We start from the raw sequence: 14156 nt of genomic DNA, 5'->3' as shown, positions 1-14156 counted from the left end.
AAAATCTGGGCAGTTGCAAGGCCCCATCAACTCTGTGGTGGTTACCTCCACTGTACTCCGTAGGCAGAAAACCCTGATCTTTCCCCATAGGCCAAATGCATCCTGATGTTTAATGTCAAAACCTAAATGATGCAAAAATCCAAGCCCTCTGAATAACAAAATTTTGGTTAGTTGGTTCACTGAATTTAGATGCCAAAAACAAACACACACTATTTCCTTAGATTACTAGATTCTTCCTAATTAACTTATTTCCCAAAATAGTTCAAATATCAGTTTTGTTTTTACTATAGGGAAAAGAGCCTGTGAAATTTGTCTGTGGCATCTTCCCTGAAGTATTAGTCAAGGAATATGGCAGGGAGTCCATGGAGACACACCAGACAAATACACACAGTAACAGGTAACCTAAATATCTAAAATAGATTGTCAATGTTGACAACCTAGTTTAAAAGACTAATGCTCATAACTGTGAGCCTCAAGGTAGTACAACAATTCTGTAAGTTCATAGAGCATTTATTTTTCATTTCATTCCATTTTCATGTAAGCACATATGGAGTTCAGATGTCCTGTATTACTGGGAGCAAAGGAAAGATCATTTTTAAACAAATACATTATAAACAAAATCAAATTAATATTCTTCCATTTCAAATGTTACACAATGCCATAAGTTATGTATATTTTTTATTTCAGAATATTATGGGGATACAAACATTTTGGTTACATGAATTACTTTTGTACAGTTTGAGTCGAAGTTTTAAGTGTGATCATCACCCAGATAATGGTGCATTGTACCTGTTAAGTGTGAATTAACCCATTCTCTCCTCCTCCCACCTACCTGCGGAATTTCTGTGGAATTTTACTACCATATGTATACATGAGTATTGATCATTTAGTTCCATTTTAATAGTAAATACATGTGGTGGTGGTTGTTCCATTCTTGGGATACTTCACTTAGGAAGATGGTCTCCAGTTCCATCCAGGTTGTTAAAAAAGATATTAGTTCCCCATTTTTTTAGTGGCTGAATAATACTCTATGGTATACATAGACCACATTTTATTAATCCACTCATGTATTGATGGGCACTTGGGTTGTTTCCACATCTTTGCTATTGTGAATTGTGTTGCTATGAACATTCGAGTACAAGTATCTTTTTTATAAAATGTCTTTTTTTTCCTTTGGGTAAGTACCCAGGAATGGAATTGCTGGATCAAATGGTAGGTCTACTTTTAGTTCTTTGAGGTATCTCCATACTACTTTCCATAAGGGTTGAACTAATTTGCAGTCCCACCAACAGTGTGTCAGTGTTCCTTTCTTTCCGCATCCATGCCAGCATCTGTTGTTTTGGGATTTTTTGATAAAAGCTATTCTCACTGAAGTTAGGTATTATCTCATTGTGGTTTTGGTTTGCATTTCCCTGATGGTTAGAGAAGTTGAGCATTTTTTCATATGTTTATTGGCCATTATTCTATCTTTTTAAAAGCTTCTGTTCATGTCTTCTACCCACTTTTTAATGAGGTTGTTTATGTTTTCTTGCTGATTTGCTTGAGTTTTTGTGATTCTGGTTATTAGCCCTTTATCAGTGTGTAGCATGTGAATATTTTTTCCCTTTCTGTAGCTTGCGAGTTTGCTCTATTGGTTGTTTCCTTGGCTGTGCAGAAGCTTTTTAATTTGATCAGCTCCCATTTATTTATTTTTGTTGATGCTGTGAATGCCTTTGGGGTCTTCATAAATTCTTTGCCTAGGCTGATATCTGATATAAGAGTTTTTCCAAACTCTTCTTCTAGAATTCTTACAGTTTCATGCCTCAGGTTTAAAAGTCTGTTATCCATTGTGAATTAATTTTTGTAAGTGAGAAGAGGTACAGATCCTGTTAGTCAGTCTTCTACATGTGGCTATCCAGTTTTCCCAGCACCATTTATTGAATAGGGATTCTTTTCCCCATTTTATGTTTTTGTCTACTTTGTCAAAAATCAGATGGTTTTATATCTGGGTTCTCAGTTCTGTTCCATTGGTTTATGTCTCTGTTCTTGTGCTAGTATCATTCTGTTTTGGTTACTATAACCTTGTAGTATAGCTTGAAGTCTGGTAAATTGATGCCCCCTGGTTTATTATTTTTGCTTAAGGTTGCTTTGGCTATTTGGGGTATTTTCTGGTTCCATACGAAGTGCAGAATTATTTTTTCTAGATATGCAAAAAATGACATTGGTATTTTAGTGGGATTGCACTGAATCTGTAAATCATTTTGGGGTAGTATAGACATTTTAACAATGTTGATTCCTCAGATCCATGAAAATGATATTTTTTTCCATTTGTTTACATCCTTTGTGATTTCCTTCCTCACTGTTTTATAGTTCTCCTGTAGAGGTATTTCCCCTCCTTGGTAAAATATATTCCTAGGTATTTTATTTTCTTTGTTGCTATTTTGAAAGTTAAAGGCATATTGATAATTTTGCTATGGCATGTAAGCAGATTTTTAATCCAAAGATATAGTTGAACATGACTAAATTAGATGGTAGTAAGCCAACGGTTGCTTAGGTTTTACTATATACATTTGCACTACAAAAATCATCAATTATGTGGATAAGTTTGAACAGAAAACAGTTTGGGGTTGGGAATACTTCACTCTTAATTAAAACTTCATATTGGCACAAACACCTTTAATTCTTAAATTTAACTGGAAAACAAACTTGCACTTTTTTAAAGGATAAAGTAGGTTTTTTTTTAAGTTTAAAATAACTACAAAATTAGTTTTTATTTTAAGAACAAGTAAACCTCTTAAATGGCTTATGTCACAATAAATAGCGTACAGAATATGTGGTATGATTTTAGGAAACATCTTAAATCAGCCTCAGCAAAATACTGAATTTTTTAAATTCAGTATCTGACAATGGGTCACAAGTTTCCAATTTGAAAAACACATATATTTTGAGGTATTTATGAATTCCAGAACATGCACTTTGTACTCTGCCTCAACATTTTTAAACTAGAAAAAAAGTCCTTGCATGATTTAAATGCATTATTGGGAAAGCCAGTAAGTTTTGAAAAAAATGTCATTTATCAAGTAGAAATATTAAAATTGATGAAATTCAAGAGGATGTGTATATACACATATCAAAAAAATACAGGGCCATTTCCAGCATAACTTAAATCAACTCTGATAGTTATGAAACAAGGTATTTATGAAACAATTTATGAAATGGGAAATAATATTTTCTCAGTTTACTTAGTTAATAATTTACCTTATACCAAATAGAATTTGAGATAACTTGAATATTAGTTTAATACATTACAAGATTTGCATTTTAATATATAGATACAAACATATGCAAACTTTTGTTGTAAATGTATTTTTCCAAGAAATCTGATTATCCCACTACCCTCTTAGTCAAATTTTATTATAATTTGAAAATGCTTTGATATTTGATTTCAAACATATAATGACTGTAATTTTTAAAGCATACTCAAATTACAAAATCAAATCAAACCACTAAGATGTCTTCTATAATAAGCATAGTGCACCACATATAAAAGCATGAATCTTAGAGATTCCTAGATAAGTTTACCTTCCAAATTTTTATTTTGAAAATTCTGAGACTATTTCAGCAAGATATTAACAGATAATGAGTGGAGAAATAAGGTGAGTGTTCAGTTGTCAAATGATTATTCTTTACGGCAAGTTTTTCAGGGTCTAGTATATGTAAATTTTTATGTGAATCAGAGAGAGGGGGAGAGAGAGAGTGGAGATTGAACAAAAATCTGCTTTGTCACTTTCACTTATTTTCCTTTTATAGAGTACAGCATAGGATATCAGAATTGAAAAAAAGTTTAGAAATTATGTGGTCCATTCCTCAACCAATGAACAGCGCTTCTACTTGCACTGATTGATTCTTCTAAGTTGTTTTCCATTCCAAGGAAGAAAAAAGACTAAGTTTGGTTGAAACCAAAATATTATTTTTGGGTTGTTTTCCTTAGATAGAGCAAAGGACTGGCAAAGAAAAATCAATGTGCTGGTGAAGAATCCTCTATAATGGATCTCTTTATCAATGTGAGACTTTCTTCTCTAACAATATCATTCTTTATAGAATTTTTCTTTATGGGAACAGGTTATACAAATGTAGAAAAGGTATTCCTTTTGAGTCAGATGACTTCATTTGAGTCAGACTCAAATTATCTGACTTCTTATGTGTCATAATTTTGAAGAGAGGCCTGTTGGGTTATTATCCCAAGGATTATTCTCCTAGAAGAATTTAAAGCTATAAGTTAAAAGGACATTTACTCAAGTTTGTTGACTAAACTAATCCGTTGAGATTTCATTAGTTAAGTCTTGAATCAGAATTTTTTCCATTTTGAGACCGTCTATCGATGATGAGATTTGATTGGGTCTGGAGATGAGAGATTTGTTGGAGATCAGAGATTGTAATTTAAATGATAACCTATTAATATTTAAATGGTTATCTCACTCTATTGGCATCTTTGTTTGCTTACAGCGAATACAGATTAATATTTTCCTTAGACTTCCCAATGATCTGTTAAATATAAATTGTGTTACACAAATTTGATTCTACATAATTTTTACAGCATTAGTAAAGAGAAAGGCACTTTCACAAGCAATATTAAACCAATATGCCAAAAGCCAAATCCAACCTGCTGCCTGTTTTGTAAATAAAGTTTTATTGGAACACAGCCACACTTATTTGCATATGCATTGTCTACAGTTGCTTTCATGCTATGGTGGCAGAGTTGTGGCAGAGTAACAGTTTGCATGTCGTCTACAAAGTCTACTATATTTATTATTGGGCCCTTTACAGAAACAGTTTGCCAACTACTACCAGTGTATCACATTACTACTACCTGGTAATCAGAAAGAATTTGATGTAGCTTCCAAAGGAGGTTGTCATCCAGACAGTAGTCTAAATATTAGAAAGTGCATATGTTTCTACGTATATATATCCATATATCTATATACGTGTTCAAACTTCCTTGTCACTTGGTGCTATTCATATTTAACATACTATTTTGCTACTGTAATATCAACATGACCTCTTTTTAGAAACTTTCCAAATACTTAGTTTAGCTAATATTCTATTAGTACACATATTTTTTGATGCTGGGCTGATTTTTTTTGTTGTTGTTCACTTGCCTTTGGAGAAAATAAACTTGTTGACCTAAGAATATCTCTTGAGGTACAAACAATTCCAAAGTTATGTTTTAATAGACTAATAGATACTTATACTTGACTATATCTCACATTTGTATCATGGAGGCATTCACCTGGTTTTGTATATCATTCAATTTATATTAACATATGAATATTCCTCACTTTAAAATTTGGCACAGAGTCAGTTAAATTATTATTAAAATGTGACTAGTACAAGGAACAAATTGTCTCACTTTATTGAATAGTTGATTTAAATTCGCTGGTATATTTAGAGGTCATGTAGTGTAAGCTCTTTATATGTACTTGTATCCAAGATTTTCTTACTTTTTTTTTAAATGCTTTCTTCCCTTTTTATCTTATTTTAATTAACCAGTTTTCATTTATAATTTGTTCCTAACCAGAATTATCTGATATACAATGAGATTTTTGCAATTCAGAGAGTAATATTTAAAAATTAAAACATCAAAAATTAAAACATTGGCTCAGGAGAGGATACTGTAACTTCTACTTATACTGGTACATTTTCAGTCCCCTTTTCCGTTAAGCTATTTTAAAAATCAGGTAAGTATTAAAATACCTATTTTTAATAGGCACACTTTTATCTAGATGTTTTTACTATAGTTTTGAAGTTATGATATTAAGGGGGTATATATGTGTATGTTTACATTTCTACCTAAATACACATTGCTTGTGAATTTACATGATGGCATTTTATTATGAATACCCACTTGAGTCCACTGAGCTTATTTTTCCCAGTATATAAATTTATATAATAGTATATGATTGAGATTTTTTAGTATATATATTTATGAGAAATGGAGTTTTCCTATATATAACTCTTCTAATAAAAATCATCAGTATACTTTTAAAATGCTTTTTTATGTTTGCTAGAATTTGCTAACTGAATTTAGTTCTTGTTCTAACCAAGGTTGTTAAAGACCCTTTAGTATCTATAATTGATGTGTTTTGAAGTGGTACCTATAGAGGGCATTAATCTCATTTCATAAGAAGCTTACCATCTCACTTTCTTCCATCCTTACATTCTAATTTTTTTTATAATTTATTTTAGTAATACTTTGTGCCTTTACTGGCATGGTATGTTAACAGGAGTTTTATTCCAAGAGCTTCTGTCTTGATACCAGTTCTAGAAAATTCAAGTTCAAAAGTTTCTGATAACTGGATGTATGCTGGGGCAAACTGCTTTAATACATAGCCTAATTTTATGATAATAGTTTCTAAATGCAATGTTTGACACTGACAACTTTATTACCAATAAATAAATCAAATCATGATTAATTAAAAGTTAAAGCTCTGACAATATTACAATTATCAAATTTCTATGCTGTCAAATACATGTTCCTGGACTTATAATACATGTGCCAGAAAGTGTTTTCAGTCTAGTGAAGATTTGTTGTCTTTTCTTTAAACTTGTTTACATTTATTCAGCTTAGAATTATTTTTCATAATTAATAATCATGCTTTTGTTTACCAAATTGTATACTTTAAATCTAAAAAATAATATGACATTTAATTTGTACATACTACATTGAGTGAAAGTAACATATCAGCCTAGCATTTCTTTTATACATCCTGTAAGTAGGACTCAAAAATAAGAACTGAACATTAACTTTATGGGTTTTTTTCTACTCGATAGGTGCTATGGATATAGAGGAGAGAAATCGCCAAATGAAAATTAACAAATACAAACAGGTAGCCGCATCAGATCCCAGACTGGAACAAGATTACCATTCGAAGGCAAGACATTTTTCTTTTTACAAGTTGTAAAATAATTAATCATATGAAACAGATTCTTTTAAACTGCTAAATGCAGATTAGTCAGACACAAACATATAATGCAATGGCCCCATGATATTATTAAGTGCTAAAATTTATAATGTGTTTATATACCAGATCTTAGGAATAGAATTTGCCTTACTTAAAAATAAAACATAACATTATATAATATAGGAGATTAAAGATCTGAAGGATAAATCTTTTAGAATTTTTCATTTTATAAAACTCAAAACCCCTCAAAATTGTTTAGGAAGAATGTCTATTATCTTCTTATAGCTTTCTTTCATATAGGTATTTCTCCCATTTATAGTATTTTAATTGAACCTAGTTTATTACTGAATTATTAGAACAAAATACAAATGTTCCTTGGTTTGTGATGTTTCAAGTTATGAATTTTTGACTTTAGAATAGCACAAAAGCAATACACATTCAGTAGAAATCATACTTCACATTTCAACGTATTCAATAAATTACATGATCTATTCAATACTTTATTACCAAATAAGCTTTGTGTTAGATGATTTCATCCAATTGTAGGCTAATGTTAAGTGTTCTGAGACTGTTTGATGCAGGCTAGGCTAAGCTATGATGTTTGGTATGTTAAGTGTATTAAATGCATTTTCAACTTAGGATATTTTCAAGTTACGAGGGACTCATTGGGATGCAACTCCATTATAAGTTGAGGAGCATCTGTACATACTCATGAGGTGGTGTGAGGAGTTCAAAAGGTCTTTTAGTATGAATCTTTTTGAACTACTTTTTGGAAATAAGTTGAAATATGAGTTCTACCAAGGTAGGAAGTAAAGAGTATTATTTCATTGGTCTTGTCCTTCATTACCTTTATATTTTCAGGAGATTTTTAAGTTCAAAGTATTATTCGTGGCCAAAATCATGAAAATACTTTGTTCTGATGTACCTATTTAAATAAAAGAATGAAAATAGCAAAATTTACTATTAACATTCAGCTACTATGTGCTTTCTTAGTCATTTAATCATTACAATCGTAATATTTGTGGTCTCTGTATATTAGAGAAAAGCAGTTTGGACTCTTATATACTTACGTCTATTTTATCCTTACATACTTAACCTTCATTTTCTCTCTATTATATTCCATTCCTTGGTGATGTCAAGAACTTATTAAGTAAAGCATTAATCACTATGTTGGGTATGAATATTTAGCGGGTAGCACCAGGTTCTAGCTTCTCCACTAATACAACCTAGAGGAGGCAGAGATTCTTACATCAGCATCTACTCTAAATTACAAATCTCTTCCCCAAGTTACATGAATACTGATAGGATGAATACAAGATTGTTCATCACAGAATTCTGGTGTACTAGAAATGTCACAGTCCTAAAGCCAGAGAGAAGTAAATTTAAGACAAATAAAAATAGCCTTGGCTTTATTCATTAGGTTCTAAACACCTTGAAATTTTTCACTAAAATGAGAATATGAATAGATTCAAATAGGTACAGTAATTTCATAGAAAGTAGTTCTGTGATGACATAATATTTCAGATACATCCCTAACCATTTCAGTTAGAAATCAGGGTGATATCTATATATATATATTTTTTTTGGTATTTCTGCCTTGGGCTAAATAGATACACCCAAACTTTTGTGACATCTGTTATGCTCTAATCTCCCATCTGTTTATTTTATGTAATCCAAAGATGAAGCCATGAAGTCCTAATAAAATAGGATATTAAAATTTCTGTAAACATGTCTACAGATAACACAAATTTGTTTGTTTATATATATATATTATATTGTAATTCAGGAGGGAATGTAGGTGATTTATAAAAATACTTATAATACTCTCAATAATATCATCAATGAAGAAAAGAGTATCAGGAGAAAATAAAGACTGGATAAAACAAGATAACTCCAAAAGTTCATCTTGTGAACAAAATGCATTGCATGAGATCCTAAATACTTGCTACATGAGGGGCATATATTTTGACTCTGAGCTTCCTAACAAGCAGCAAAGGCAGAAAGGGAAACTTAATCAATTGTATGATTTACATTGCTCATACAATAAAAACAAGTTCCTAGAAGCAATAGCAATGATTCTTGTTATGGATACTTGACAGAAATTTATTACAGGAGGATGGACCAAAAGAATACTATAGGCATGGCTAGGATATTTTTTTTCAAAAAACAAGTTTTGATTTCACTTCAAATTCATGAATAAATGAATGCTTAAAGCTTCAAAGTTTTATAAATTTGACACCAATCATTTTAGGATGAGAAAAAATTTAAGTCTTGGTAAAAGATTGATTATAGTAAGCAATATAATTTCCTAGGTATTCTCCAAGGCAGTGGTTTTCAAAATATAGTCCCAGACCAGCAGTGTCAGCATCACAATCACCTGAAGTCTTTTATAAATGCAATTCTCTGGGCCTCTTATATACCTATGGAATCAAAGCTCTGGACGGTCCCTGTGTTTCACAAATCTATCAGGAGATTCCAGTGTAGACAAAAGTTTGAGAACTACTGCTCTAAGGTGAACTGATTGTAAAATTTACTTTTAGGTAACTGAATGAATTGACTTCCTCAATTAGAGTTTTAGCTAGGAGCCAGAGGTGAATGATGTCATCAAAAAATGGAGACTTTATTTTTAGAATAAATGATCTGGCACCTTTATTAGACCTCTCGTAGTTTCTAACAAATACTATCATTGAATATCAAATACTTATCATTATGTTTTCTATTATTAGGATTATGCAGCCAGATTACCCAAAATATAATCAAATCATCAATGTACAACTTTTTAAAAGGGTCCAAAAAACAACCCTATTTTGTACCACCTCAAATTATTTCCTGTCTTTGCTGGACCATCTATCTCCCCATCATTCTAGATTGATCTTACTCTCTTATGTGTCAAAAAGATTACAGAGGAATCTTCTTCAGTTAAGGGCATATATAGATTGAAGTTATTATTAATTTTCATGCTAATAGTTCCTTAGATTAAAATTTTTAACACCATTCCTCTCTTTTTGATGAGGGATATTTAGCTTATATTTACATTCTTTACTTCCTTAGTTTAACAAGTGCCAATTATAGAGCCTGTTTTTAAGCAATGTGTTTTAACATTAGATCTGATTCCTGAGAAAAATCATTTAACAGATGAGGAAACTAAAATATAGAAAAGTTAAGTAATCTACCCAAGTTCACATAGCCACTAAGTCATGGAAAATATTATTTGTAGCTAATACAGTTTTTTCAAATTTGAGACAAATGAGATGAAATCCAAAGCCTCAGACCTGTAGCATATGCTATACTTCTGAGCTATATTCCTGAAATTCCAGTGAGGCTATTGCGAAGTCCTGTGTGAAATCGAATTGAGTGTAGCCTAGCTGGTTTTTTTTTTTTAATCTATAAAGTCTAAATTTTAAATGGCATTATCTCCCTGAATTTCTCAAGACTTCTGTATTGATAGCTGTAATTCTTATTAAATTAAAAATATTTTTTTGTAACTCACTTTGAAAACATCTATAGAGCAAATGCCTACTAAGTTACTGTCTTTCTAAGAATATTTTAAGTATACTAGAAAATTTGAAAGCCAAGAGTCTATTTTTAATAAGAGCAGCAAAAGGAATATGTAGACATAATTCCTAGTTAATCCGTGGATGATTTCTCAGGGGGTTTCCCTTAAAATAGAATTTAACTATGTACTCAGTGCACTTTTTCATTCCAATTGCACTCTTTTTATCCCAGATTGAAAGTGATTCATCTATTCTATTCTTGGCAGTAATTTAAGGATCAACTTACATCTTTTTATATAAAACAAATTTTCTCTCCTCAGAAAAATGTGATTTGTCTATTAAATTTAGCGGTGCAAATTATACTTTGGCATAGGTCACCTACTGTTCCGTGAGTTATATAATCATAAATTGACATAATTATTAACTAAAATTTAAACAATGTATTTGTACATGAAAATTAATATGTAGAATTTTATGTTTATTTAAACTTGTTTATTTTTAAAATTAGCTATATTTAATATTTTTAAATGTTCCTCAAAGCAATATTGTTATGAAGATTTTTTTTGAAGAGTGAACATTTCAACAGATAATACTATACAGTTTACTGGTACAGTATTTATTAGAATTCAAAGCTTATTTCTCTGTAGAAACAATGGTCCTTTTTAAAGAGCATTTTGTGGTAATGGTCCCACAAAATCATTACACAAATTTCTTACTCCTATTATAGCTCTTATATCATAATTTTCTGTTTTCTTATTTGCCTTTCAAGAATTAAGAAGCGATATAACCCATGAGTTGTCCAGATCTTTTCAACTGTAGGCCAGAAGCCTACAATAAATAATTCCTTTAACCTATAATCTAATAGATTGAGTTAATGTTCTAGGAATCAGAGGACAACATAGTAAAAGAAAGGAAAGGAAAGTTTTTCCTCCATTCATTATGCATGTCTGACCCTAGGCACTTCACCTACATCCTGTCACCTTCTTTCCCCAGGCTTCTTTCTAGTCCTTTAAGCACCCATTCATAAATCTCAAAGACGTATTAGGAGGAAAGCAATTCAATTAAGCTATTAATAGTTTATATTAAAATATGTATAACAACACAGTGTCATTTTTTAGAAAGTCCCTGTAAGTGCAAATAAAACCAAAATTGATAGAATTATAGGCAGTATCCATAGAAAATATTCCACACAGTTATAAGTATATTTGGCAAGTAGATTGCCTCTGTTAGCTACACTGTTTCATCTTATTAGAATTTGTTCTCTTCTCAACACTTCTTGAGAAAATACATTCAATGTTAGCCTTAAGTGTTTTACATCGACTTTTAAGACACGGGAAATAGGTATACCAGAGGAGTAAAGACAAGTTGAGGCTGGTTAGGACTGACCACATATGGGCTGTCTAAAAATTTGGTGTTTACAAGTCAAGAATATTTTAAGGCTCAAGAATCATTAGAATGTGGCAGCAGTGCATAAGTACAGTGAGGTAGATGAGGGCACAGCTTGGAGTCAAACCAACTCCACCTGGGTGTATTGGGTAGGTTTAGCCTCTTATTCACACTTTCTTTATCAATTAAACAGGGTTTGATATCTATTTTATTGGGTGGTGTGAGGATTAAATGAGATGATATACATATATATAAATGGTTTAGCACCTAGTAACTGCTCAGTAAATAATGCAGATAATATTAGTTAGTATTTTATGGTAACAACAGCAAATATAAATAATGATAGGCAGCAGAAATGAATATAATAAGGCCAAAAAGAAATGGTAAAGATATAACTGAGCTAATGAAAAGGATTTTAGTGTATCCCAAATAGCATTGAATGTACCTTTATTCTCAATAGATTCAAGCAGCAGAGATCAAAAAGGAAAAATGAAATTCAGGGAGAAAGAATTTGTAAATATTGAAGTGATATAGAAATTTAAAAAATAAAAAAAGCATTTTAGGAGGCATAGGTGGGAGGATTGCTTGAGCTCAGAAGTTCAAGACCAGCTTGGGTAACATACCGAGACCTTCATATCTACAAAAATTCTTTTAAAAAATTAGCCAGGCATGGTGGCATGCACCTGTAGTCCCAGCTACTTGGGAGGCTAAGGCAGGAGAATTGCTTGAGCCCAGAATTTCCAGGCTGCAATGAGCTATGACCACAGCACTGCACTTTAGCCTAGTCAAGAGAGCAAGATCCTGCCTCAAAAAATAAAAATAAAAATAAAATAAAAGAGACTGAAACATGTGTGTGATGAAAAATTACAAACCAAGTTACTGAACTTAAATTTTGTTATCAAGCTTGACATTAAAGGTGACTGGTCCTTGATGAAGTGATTAACAGGCATGGGTATGGTTGTTTATACAGAATTACTCATTAATAGTGATGACATAAATGGATATGAAAACTGAAAGACTAAATTTATAAAAAGCAAATTTTAAAATGTAAATTAGATGGCCTTGTACAAACTACTAAGAAGATTAATGAAAATACATGAATGTAGATATAATGTAGAAGTGGAAAAATGAGAGGTAATGTTTTAATTTTATAGCAGTGATAGAAATAAAATGCTTGGGAAAACATTTTTTTCTTAAGCAGAAAAGTTGATTTGATTTGCTGGTAGCATATAACACAGCCCAATAACATAGTAAGGTCCAGTGAGCCCTTGTGCCTGCTAGAGGAAGAGCTGCTGCAGGATCACTTCTCAAGCTACCAAGAGAACCTAGTATTCACATAAAACAGATGTCATTGTGCCAGCGTTAGGTGGAATCATCTGATAAATAGAGTGAGAATACTAAAAGGAGTTATGTCAGTAACCCAATTGCTACCCTACAAGGTCCTCAAGGAGTACATTAAGATGTTTTATTGGAAGTTGCTAAGCATCCTTCCTTGGAATGAGTTTCATGAACAGAGGTAGATTTCAGATTTTCTGTTTCATGAACAGAGGTAGATTTCAGATTTTCAAAAAATCCCTGCTAGATTTAGTCTAACCGGATATCTAGCAGAATGGTTTCATGTTTTTTAATCAGAATTAAGATCCCCTATTTATAGTTTTCACCCTAAGCCAGGAATCTTATCACTTACTGATGAAGATGCCAGAGGCAATGTTAGTGGCTTCACCTGAATCTCTTCAATGAAACACACCATTTCTCTAAACTTCTACTCTACTTTGTCACATTTATCTATTATTATGTTCATTTCCCCATGGCCCTGAAATCAGATAGCTTCAGGTTCTATAGCAAAATATCAAGAGAAACTCTGGAAATCAGTAAAACTGCTAATATGGGAGCATACAGAGCAAAAAGTCAACTTACATTAAATGGGAGCACTCTTACTGCCAGACTTGCCTCCAGGGCTCTGAAAGAGTGTGCTGAGTCCTGGCTGCTGCTACCACCTCTTACATTTTCTACCTCTCCGCCAGCTGAGGATACATTTCATCAAGTATTGCACACTTTTTGGTTGCTTCCTGGACCCAAACCAGGCGACAGTCTTCTAAGCTGTCTCAGCTGATTGTCCAAGCCAGCCAGGCTCCAAGCCTTTTATTAGGCACTTGCTGTGTACTTTTTATACATCATTCTGCATTAGTTCTCTAAGTGTATTTATAAAGAAATATGAAGTTAGATTTTAAAATATAGATTATTAAACTGGCAAGTAGGAGCAGCAGTATACAATATGGCTTTAGAAATGCAAGAGATGTTAGTGATAATCTTATTAAGGCCTAATTAAAAAAGA

At 31.9% G+C, this 14156-nt stretch overlaps 1 protein-coding gene across 37 annotated transcripts in view; it reads left to right on the top strand.

Moving 5' to 3' along the window:
- The window catches only part of RIMS2 (regulating synaptic membrane exocytosis 2), a 637809-nt gene that overhangs the window by 472968 nt on the left and 150685 nt on the right, over positions 1-14156 (top strand). For 15 of the 37 annotated variants that reach the window (XM_045561860.1, XM_045561865.1, XM_045561861.1 and 12 more), the window contains one exon: positions 6811-6911. The exons of the other annotated variants lie outside the window; for them this stretch is intronic. In XM_045561860.1, coding sequence (XP_045417816.1) covers positions 6811-6911 — 101 coding nt within the window. The remainder of the gene's footprint in view (positions 1-6810; positions 6912-14156) is intronic. 37 annotated transcript variants of the gene reach the window in all.

The sequence above is a fragment of the Lemur catta genome, chromosome 9 (genome assembly GCF_020740605.2).
Source record: "Lemur catta isolate mLemCat1 chromosome 9, mLemCat1.pri, whole genome shotgun sequence".
Taxonomy (NCBI): Eukaryota; Metazoa; Chordata; class Mammalia; order Primates; family Lemuridae; genus Lemur; species Lemur catta.
This window is presented reverse-complemented; position numbering and strand designations above follow the sequence as displayed.